This window comes from Phodopus roborovskii, unplaced genomic scaffold (genome assembly GCF_943737965.1).
Source record: "Phodopus roborovskii unplaced genomic scaffold, PHOROB, whole genome shotgun sequence".
In the NCBI taxonomy this organism is placed as follows: domain Eukaryota; kingdom Metazoa; phylum Chordata; class Mammalia; order Rodentia; family Cricetidae; genus Phodopus; species Phodopus roborovskii.
Window position 1 is genome coordinate 1,431,644 of NW_026125640.1, and position 11,189 is coordinate 1,442,832.

Below are 11,189 nucleotides of genomic sequence, written 5' to 3' on the forward strand. Positions count from 1 at the left end.
GGTTGGTTGGCTATTTTCTTGGTTGGCTGGCTGGCTGATTGTTTTGTTGGTTGGTTGGTTGGTTGACTGACTAGCTAGTTGGTTGGTTGGTTGTTTGGTTGGCTGGCTGATTGGTTGTTTGGATGGATGGATGGATGGATGGATGGATGGATGGTTTATTTGACTCCCCCTGTTCTCTTTGTAGGGCTGTTATGACCTGGTGACCAGTTTCATGGAGACTAATATGGGGATCATCGCTGGAGTGGCATTTGGAATTGCATTCTCCCAGGTACTTAAATGATGATGCCTATCCCAGCTTCCCAGGCTTGTTTAACTCCCTGGCCTCCAGATTCTCAGACTGTCTTCCTATTCTCTGGAGAAGATTGATAGATGGGGTCAGAGGTCCTTGCTCATTAGGCCTCTGGTCATCTGTTTATTGATTTTTCTTTTTCAACTTAAATGAAGTTTTGCTGTCAAGGGAATATTGGTTACAATTTAACTAATGACTACAACCCAGTAAAACAACTTGCTTCTTCACAGGTCAAATGGAGGGTAACAGAACAAGGTACTGACTTTATTGGACTGTAACCATCTTCAAACATCAACTGACTGGTCTAGATTTGAGAGAGGCTCTTTCCCTGGTTAACCTGCCCTTTTTCATTCTTTCTTAGTTTCTGTTCATTACTCATGTCATTGCTCCCTTTAAAGGAAATTCATATTTAGCAATCTTTATATTATGAACATTATTTTAATCTTTAGATTAAAATCTTCTCTTTCTTAAGAGTAAACTTAATTATTTGTGCATTAAACTGTCCATCTCTTATTCTCCATTAACATTTTACATACCACTAGGAGATATAATTATTCCAGTTAAGTAAGCTAAACCTACTAAAGGACAGAAAACATTTAAGCCATATCTGAAATTTAGCCTTACTCTAGACAGTAAGGTACTGTTTTAATGGCTTCTGAGTTCTTGAACAAATGGTATGTCCTTGTTTTAATATTGCTGTGGGTACAAGGACTAGCATGTATACTCAGCAGCTTAATAAGAACTTTAAGTTTAACTTATTTTTCTTCACACTAACAGATCATTTTTCATGGAAAGTCCAGTTGATATCTCAGTAATGGCTGCAAAGTTACATGTCTATAAAGGCTATCTCAAAGTCTAATTTTCTTCCTCTGCGTCTGTTGTTCTGCTTTGCAGTGTAAATACAGTTTCTCTTTATTCAAGGTTGTCCCTGAAATGTTTTTATTGTAATATGAAGTTCAATAAAAGGAGCTAAATTGTAACATTACAGTGTAGTAAATTATTACTTATGTGGCTCTTGCTTAGACCAGGGTATAGGTCCTTAACTTGTTAGTATGTTTCTGCCAAGCAGAGGTTAACATTAAAGAAAGTGAGATGCTTTTCTTCCTAAGTAGTTATCAAAACCTGTGTGACATGTCATCTCCCAAGAGCATGTGAAGTAAATCATTACAAGTGTCTCTTGAGTTGCAATTTCAAAATCCTCATGAAACATACTTCATTGTTTTTACAATCGTGGAGTGAATTGAAGCCCCAACATGCCAAAACACAGACCAAGCAGAGTCAGATCACAAACAGTGCAATTAGCTCAGTCTCCAGAGACATTTCAAAAGCAGTTACTGCCCTGAACTTTCTCCCAATTGCTGTAATATTTCAGTAATAATAGTTAGTAACATTGTATAATGGCCTAGGGACAATTTCAAGGATCCCAAACCTTGTGACTCATGCAAATGTGAGGATACACTTAACAGCCTTGAACATATAGTTTCTTCAACACAGGTTGTTAACACCAGAAATAAAGAAGTGTGATACACACATGCACACAAACACACCCACACACTCATGCACACACGCATGCACGCTCACAAACCTGAAGTCTTCCTTCATGAATTCCCTGGGGAAATAAAGTGACACAATACCAATACTCTACATAAGAAGAATACCCCCAGTAAGCCTGGGATCTTGTTGTTGAAGCTTCTTATGTAAGAATATACCTATGCGGTATGTAAGTGGAAGTTTAAGAAGATCCTATTTTCATTGCTGAGATGTGTCAAGTGTTGTCTATGCTTCTCTCAAGCATCCCTGTAAAGGAATTTATGCTTAGACAAATAGCTAGCCAGCCTGTTGATCATTAGTTTAACTGTGCTGTCTTAAAGGGATATATGGCTTGGGAATGGTTGAAGATGCTTTGTGGCACAGAAGAACACTGACAGGGGAGCTTTGACTCAGAGGAACAGGAAAACAGAAACACTATAGCAGGTTTAGTTTATCAGAGAGAGCCACGCAGATGTTAAGATAAGAAGAGAAATCACAAAGCCCATTAACATTGTACATTCCCTACCATTCACTCGCATGGCCATGCAGAGCAGAGATTTGATACCTACTGTGCTCAGCTTGTGCCTGGGAGGAAGATGGCTGTAGTTGGTTGGTATTTTTACTCATTTTACTCTTCCAGCTCTTTAGGGGGGCTTGCCACTCAGCTCAAAAAAAATCACATAGGAGGCTTATTCTTAATTATACATGTTTGGCCTTAGCTTGGCTGGTTTCTAGCCAGCTTTTCTTAACTTAAATTGTCTTGATTATCTTTTGCCTCTGGGCTTTTCCATTTTCTTACTTCTGTATATCTTACTTGGACTTTTCCTCTGGCTGCCTGGATGGCTATGTGGCTAGGCCCTAATGTCCTCCTCTCCTTGTTTTATCTTTCCTTCTCTTTTTCTACCAGATGTCTCCTCTTTCTCTGCCTGACAGCCCCATCTATCCTTTCCCCTGTCTCTTTATTGACCATTCAGCTCTTTATTATACCATCCGGTGTTTTAGACTGGCAAAGAATCTTAGCTTCACATAGTTAAACAAATTCAGCATAAACAACTTTTAAACACATGTTCCAGAGCATAAACAAATGTAACACACCATAAAATAATGTTCTACAACATTGGTCATGGCTGGCTCTTCCCAGGTGGGAGGGAGGGGGGGTGAATGTTCGTGGCTGGTCTTCCTGGCTAGAGGTACTAAGAACTGCAGTTATTTACATATGTCTTCAACTCCAAATTTCTGTTAGATAAGGATGATTTCTAGATACCAGTAGGTCCAGGACTTCCCTGGAGCAATAGTAGTTAACTACTTACAAGATGTCTGCTCAGGAAGAATAACCCCATGGAGCCTAATCAATATCCCAGAGGCCCAGCTTTACAAACTTCATTCAGATACTGTAGAGCCAAACCTTATAAATGCTCATTGATATGAATTAATGTGTCATGCCTTGGCTCTCCTGTACTAAATAGAGGCCAAAGTGTGTGGGTAAAGATCAGCAGCACCTACTCCCTGCTTTTCTCTCTTCCTGCCTCTCTTTGTTCCTCCCACCCTTTCACTTTTCTTCATCTACTTTACATCTTCTCCTTGCCCTTTTCTACATCCTGTTATGAGAACCTGGCCTATTGCATACCTATTGTGTCAGCTAGTAAAGGTGGTATAATGGTGCCAGAAAAACTGTGCTGAGTCCAGATTCGATTGATTTGTAAGCACCATGTCCCTTATTACTTATTAGCTAATATGGCTTAGAGCTCTTATTTAAATGGCAGAGTTTGAGCTAGCACTTCCCAGAGCTCCTATTTCCTTTGTCCTCTCAAGAAAAGCACATTTGGCTGGGCTTCATGGACACATCCTGCCTTCCCTATAAATTTTCAGTAAGAAGTTGAGTATGCTTTGAGGGAGTGTTTCTTTCCTCCTCTTTGGGAGGAAGCAATCACACAGTTTATTCCAGACTCTCTTGGAACTCATTGTGCAACCCAGTTTAAACTCAATTTAAAGCATTCCTCCTACATGGGCCTAGTCTCCCTGATGCTGAGGTTATAAGCATGAGCCACCATACTTGTCTTTCCCAATAGTTTTGATAGCTACTCTCTTTAGAAAGGGAGCTTGGGCAGGAAGACAGAAGAAGATAAGGGGGAAGTAGGTGAGAGAGAGAGAGAAAGGTGAAGTATGTATACCCTTTCTTCTCTATCTTTCCATCTCCCCTCCCTCTTTTCTTCTGTCTTTCCCTTATTTTATTAAGAAAGAGAAGTCCCCCCACAAAAAAGAGAAGTCCCTTAATTCAAAGGTATTTACCAAAAAAATAGAACCCATTCCTAAGAATTTATTCCTGACCTTTCTTTCCCCTACTTCCAGAGCCTTCATTGGGGCCTACAATCTGATGAGGTGATTTATTCTATGGCAGTAATTCTTTAGGAGTCCCTTAAAAAGTCCTATTACCTTTTCTGTATACAGAGCCTAAAGAGGTGGGGCTAGGCTCAGATACAGAGCAGTTGCAACATTAATCTTTATGAAGACTACCTGTATAGTTTAGGGATGATAGTTGACCTATTCAACCCATTTTCTTAAGAAATCTGGAAAGCTGAAATTAAAATACTACAAAGAGTTTTAGTAAAGATGATTATTTTGTCATATCTGAATGTGTTATACACTTTCAATACTTATTTAGATTTTATGGGAATATAATTTTTTGCACTGTGAAATATATTCTGGAATTTCCTGATCTTGGAAAATATTAGTCTTTTAGAAAGAGACACGCTGTAAGTTTCAAAGTTCTTGCACTCCTGAAACATTTAGGTTCTCATTCAGCAGCACAACCCAAAAGTTACAGCCCTTTGTCAACTCCACAGCAAGTGTGTGATAATATATATTGTGGCATGCATGGAATGATATAGCTGTATCTTTAGAGGTCACTGCTACCTATGAGACAACAAGGCATAGCTGGTTTCTTAAAGACAAGGCACTATTAGCCAAAGGAAAAGGGCCTCTGGGCTCAAGAATACCATTGAGTACCTCTCCAAGGAATTCTGATCCTCATGGCTTATAACTATTGGTTACTAAAGATGTGACTGAGGGTGTCTTGATACTGCCAGAATAGTTTATCATCAAATTCACCTGTGCTACAGGCTAATCCAAGGCACAAAGAATGGTGGAGACCAGGGTTCCCTATGGAAGTGGTAATGCATCTTTGAGTGGTTTTGTGTGGCCCCTGATAACTAGAAAGTGGACCCTGAATGTATGTGGTCCTGTTTAGGCCAGTAATAGCTACTTGATTGAGAGACAAACAGAAATTAAAGCTCTACTTTCCCATTTCCTCTCTTTCCACCCATCTCTTACAAGTGATGACTCTATTGTCTCACTGGCAAATGGACCCAATCAAGAATATTGTCTCTATTCTTGTCCAAAGGAGGGGGGACACTATTCTGTAAGCCAAGTATAACTAGAGTATCATACTGTGTTGAGAAATCTGGCAAATATATTTAGCCTTCCAAATAATTCAAGGCTTATGCCTTTGGATTAAAATTTAGCCTTTCTGTTAATATAACACCAATTCCATGTCATTTAATTATGTTTTGCATAAATCTGTCAGCATGCTCATATTTTAATACTAGTTGCTATCACAGGTTGTTCTGAAAAGGCCAGAGTGACTTTGTAGCCAGTGAAAGAACTTCCCACTGGACCCACACCAGTACTTAGACTACCTCAAGCTTAGGTACCACAATTCAAATCTGATGTGTTCTTCACTTTTGACCTTTGCCCTTTCCACATAAGAAAACACCTATTTACTAAAAGTTTTATCTATGGACCTATATGTATCATGATAACTCTTTGTGTTGACAGTTAGATATAAGCAGTTGTTATGTATCAAAACTAAATCCATCCAGGGTTCAAGAAGGGTATATATGTTTGTGAATTGAGATTCTTCTTCATTTGTTTTCCTTGCCAACAGTTGATTGGCATGCTGCTGGCTTGCTGTCTGTCCCGGTTCATCACTGCCAATCAGTATGAGATGGTGTAAAGAGAAGGTAAGTGACAATGGGGAGTATTTTTCCATTTGGTACCCATACTGCTCTTCAAGTGGGAGGAAGGGTGCTCAGCTGATGAACTACCTGGTGTTATCTGTGTGCGGAAATCTCATATGCATATGCTGGCGAGGAGGTGGTGTAGAGACAATTTCCAGACCTTGGGAATGCTTACTCTTCGTCTTGTGCACAAATAACTCCCATATTTTCTCTTCCTCTTTCTTGCAGTCTTTCAAGAAACTATGGAATAAGAGGCCTGTTTTTAAAAGGAACTGCCGCTATCTCTGAAAGACTTCCAAAGAACGTTAGAGCACAGTACATAACATCCCCACCCTGCTCCCACCACCCACTCCCCCAAACCCACCCCTGTGTGCAACTGATACTCCTATTCAGTCTATGCTCTGCCTTTCAGCCCACATCATGTGTAGTGTCCATCTTGTGAAGCCCTGTTATGCCACACAGTTTAGCTATGCCCCCTGCAGCTAGTTATAGTGAACCCCACCTTAATGCCCTGTGAGTGCCAGGTCTCTCACATGTACTTGGTCCAACTGTAGATGACTGGTTATTACATCATCACCGGCCCCTTGTGGCCCTGCATGTAGTAGGGGAGGCTGCAGTCAGCCCCTCAACGTGGTCCATGAATGCCACGCACCTCTCCGTAAATAAGCAGGTGGTAGTTATCTTTTCTTTTGGCTTAATCTGATTTGGTTTGGTTTTCCCGTTACTGGGATTCTTTCCTACCTTCTTTAGGCTGCCTAGAACATGTGGAGAGACACAGTGGGAGTTATTCACGAGGAGAAAACAGCATGTGGCATGCATGGTGGAAACTGTTATTAAGCATTAGGTGGCCTCCTTGCTCATAATTGTTCCACAAGTGGGTGTGTAGAGACTGCTTAGTGTAGGATTTCCTCTCAGATGAAACCTGTATAATCCTGTTACAAGGTTATGTTGTTACTCCCCCTGAAGGCACAGATACTGCTTTTGATTTGCCCCAACTAATTTCTATTATTTTACTTTTTTTTTTCCTGTATTTTGTTTTCTTGCACTGACATTATAGACTTGGAGGACCTCATCAGATCAATTTAAAGTGAGTGTAGAGGGGAAATGAAAGTCAAAATATTTTTTGAAGATCTTAAAAATAATGCCTCTGTCTAGCATGCCAACAAGAATGCATTGATATTGTGAACATTTGTGATATATGTATTAATAAATAGAGCAATTACAAATGGCTGTGTTACGGTTCTCTTCTTCAATTGTGATGAAAATCTTTGAACATATTCCCATTCTGTCGTGCTCTTTGCAGGATTGGGGAAAGGCCCCAGTTTATACATGGGCATGGCTATCTACGTGTATTCCCACCAAACAAAATTCTTGGGGGTGGTGAGTTTTTTTTATCTTGGAGATCTCAGGAACTTGATATGGTTATCATGAACAAGATAGACTGTTAGCCACAGAGTTAGAGCCTTCATAGTACTTCATGCCTCTGAAATTCTTGAAAGAAACACAAAAATTTCTTTTTTTTTTTTTTTTTGGTCCCTTCCTAATGTCTCCAGGCAACAGTACCTGGGTACTGGAAACACAAAGATTTCAACTGAGTTTTTAAAGTCTCAATTCTATTTTAAAATGAAATGAGTATCTGTTGTTTCTTTCATCATTTCTATAAACACAAGTTCTTCCATTGTTACGTTCTCCTGTAGATCAGATTGAATATACTGATCTAAGGAACAATTCAATGTGCCAGTGCCCTAATCTGTGTTAAAGTATGAAGTGCTCACATGTGATATAAATGCCATTTTAACATAGGTACAGTATAACACATTAATTGCAACTATTATTTTTTTCAGCAGATCCTACTGGCATGTGCCACCACAACCAGCACCAATCACTATTTTTTGATGAGCTGTCAAAAAGAGAAGTGCCATTAAAAAACTAAATTGATTAGTTAGCAAGGTAGGGGATCTGAAAAACCTCCTTATTCCCTCAAAAACAGCCTGGAATTAGGGCAACAGTGGCTTTCTAGCTAAATACATTTGTGAGTCCAAACTCTGTACATCATAAACTCTACAAGATGTACAAAGGACATTGCCCAAACAAACATTCAGATGTCCCCTTTGGAAGGTCAGTGTCTCAGAAACATGCCTCTCAGAACTTTTTCACTATTTTATTTTTAAATTTGCACTTTATATTAAAATGAGGCTTTTCTGTAACATCTTAACTATATATGAGCCTATGGTTCACCCTCTTGAAAGCTATAGGGTACTGTGTGTGTGTGTGTGTGTGTGTGTGTGTGTGTGTGTGTGTGTGTGTGTGTGTTTTGATAAGAAACCTTTGTAAATTAAATTCAAATCTCTGCACTATATACATTTGGGCTGAGATTGGTTTTACTTCAAAATTTAAAGTGTTTACATTTCAACTGTGAATAACCTGTATAAAATGCACATTCTCCCTTTAAAATTTAAAGGACAAAATTAAAATGTCTTCCTTGAATCATTAGAAGCACAGTGGCAGACAAGTTGCTAAATATACAGTTTGAACTTATACATAGTGGAAGCCAACATACAAAATATTGTCAGCACTCCTGAAGTGCCTTCTTCTCTGTTAGAAATCATACCTAAAAATAGCCACCTCTCTGTACTCTATTACCAAAGGTTGGTTTTGTGTGTTCTGAAACTTCATACAAATATAATTATATATTTGTTCTATGTGCATTCTCTCATCTTCATTGCCATATGGGATTATACTCCATAAATGTAACACAATTGTCTGTTTTATTGTTGCTATGCATTGACATTATTTTCAGGTTTTAGATAGTATGACTAGAACTAGAATGAACACTATGGCACATACATCCTTCTTTATGGCCATAAACACATGTGTATAATTACTTGAAAATAATATATGTTCCCAAGTTAGGAGGTACTGCATAACACTTTTCCTAAAATAGATGTAATAATTTTTTTCTAAAATAGATGTAATAATCCAACCAGCAGTACAAAAAGCTCTCTAGTTCTATATCTTCCCTAGCATTTACTATTCTCATTACTTCAGTTTAGCTATCCAGTGGATATATAATGGAATCTTATTTCAATTTCTCTCTCCCTTGTGACTAATGATATTGAATATTTATTTTCTTCCCATTAGTGATTTTGATATCACCTTGGCAGATGTGAAAGTATTTTTTGATTGTCTGCAGTTCAACTGTCTTTATTTATTTGTAATGCTTCTCCATATATTCTAGATACAGGTCGTAATGTTTCTCCATATATTCTAGATGCAGGTCCTCTCTTGGATGCATGTGTGGCAAATCTCTTCTATAGTAGGTCTTTGGGCTGCCAGCTCCCAAATAACAACACAGACAGAGACTTATTAAGTATCAGTCTTGGCCTTAGCTTAGGCTTATTCTCAAATAGCTCTTAAAACTTAAATTAACCCATTTATATTAATCAATGTTCTGCCACTCAGCCCGTTACCTCTTCTCAGTACTGTATGTCCCACTTCCTCTGTGTCTGACTGGTGAGTCCTGACTTTCTTCTTCCCAGAGTTCCTATCTCTGTCCAGAAATTCCACCTATCCTCCCCTGCCTAGTTATTGGCAGTTCAGCTGTTTATTAAACCAATCAGAAGTTGCTATGGCAGAGAAATAGTGTACAAAAATAGTGTCTCACAATGCTCTTCTCACTGGGGACTTCCTATCTGAGAACAGTCAGTTCTTGATTATAATTCTCAAGAAAGGATAAACAGTGACACAGATAGTCCAAAATAGCAAAATGCCTTCCTTCTTAGCAAGAGCAATATGTTATGCCCCAGTACAGATTGGTGTTGCATGAAGCTTTGCCATTTATTTGTTTTGTGCTTATTATGATGGAATTGATTTTTTTCCTTTGTACACAGGACGAAGTAACTCCTATTTGTTGAGGTCTGCTTTGCACCTTAGTGGGTACTATGCTTGTTTCATTTGTCCTAACAGTTCATATACTCTCTGGTCGTTGAGTGTGAGGACAAGTTGAAACTACACTCAAATAATAAATTTTATAAATCTTAAAATATTGAGTCCATGTTCTTATGAAGGCTTCATCTGTTTGACACATTTCTGTGAGTGTATTTAAAACCCCCCACTAAGAATGTTGATATTAGTCAGACTGTGGTGGTATACACCTTTATTGTCAGCACTTGGGAATCAGAGTCAGTTAGATATCTGGTGCGAACCCAACCTTGTCTACAGAGCGAGTTCCAAAACAGCCAGGACTACCCAGAGAAAACCTATCTCAAAACAACAACAAAACAAAAAGATTGTGGATTTTGCCACATTTTGCTTTATTTTTAAGCTATACTGTTAGGGATGTGCAAATTTAATGTCTCTTTGGTAAACTTGTTTCCTTTTACCACTAATAATGATTTCTCTTTAATGTTCACTTTGTTTGAAATTACAGTTGTTCTAGTCACTTTCTCCGGACTTATATTTAATCACAAGAATTATCCCCTATCTGTCTATGTTTAGTTTGTTTCTGTGTAGTTCAGATATGATTCTCAAGTGGTATACGACTGCATCTTTAGATCAGTGTGAGGCAGCCTTAATTGACAGCTAAGTCTAGTTACGTATTATTGCTGCTGACACACTTAACTTTATTTCTACCATGTTGCTTTTTTCCAACATAGTTTTTCTTTTTTGTGTTCTCTTGAATTGTGTCATCCTATTTCTTTGTGAAACAAATATGCATTATATATTTATAGTATAATTTACATTTCAATAATTAACATTGATTTCTTAACATACATATTTGAAATGTAAAGTTAATCAGAATCCCTATCTTCCTCCAAAATGACACCAAGTCTGGAGTATTTTGATCCCAATCAACTGTCACAGAAATGGCCTTGTTGCCTGACATTTTGTTTCTACAATTGTGTATAATTAATCCTATTAGTGGCTTTATAATTTAAATATCCCTAAATGAGTATCACTCTCATGGCTTCTTTCATCTCTGTCCTTTGCATTTCAGAGGTGTGTGTGTGTGTGTGTGTGTGTGTGTGTGTGTGTGTGTGTGATAAATTAAAGAGTGATTGCTACTCTTTCAAAGGACCAGAGTTTGGTTCCCAGCACCCAGATCAGGTAGCTAAGAAGCAACCTTAATTCAAGGTCCAGGAATCCAACACTCTCTCCCGCCCTCTGTAGCCACCTTACACACATTTTATAAAGATAGATAGATAGATAGATAGATAGATAGATAGATAGATAAAAATTGTTTTAAATAAAGGAGTTGGAGCATTGTCTTAGTGGTTAAGTGCACATAACTGCTCTTAAGGAGGGCCACAGTCTGATTGGAAAATTGTCCTCACTTGGAAATTTAGTTTAACAAG

The 11,189-nt window shown here is 38.3% G+C and overlaps 1 protein-coding gene across 1 annotated transcript in view; it reads left to right on the forward strand.

Moving 5' to 3' along the window:
• The window catches only part of Tspan7 (tetraspanin 7), a 111,619-nt gene extending 105,749 nt beyond the window's left edge, over nt 1-5,870 (forward strand). The window contains exons 6-7 of the mRNA XM_051177934.1: nt 185-268; nt 5,763-5,870. Of these exons, the coding sequence (XP_051033891.1) occupies nt 185-268; nt 5,763-5,831 (153 nt within the window). The 3' untranslated portion in view covers nt 5,832-5,870. The remainder of the gene's footprint in view (nt 1-184; nt 269-5,762) is intronic.
• The last annotated feature ends 5,319 nt before the right edge of the window (nt 5,871-11,189 follow it).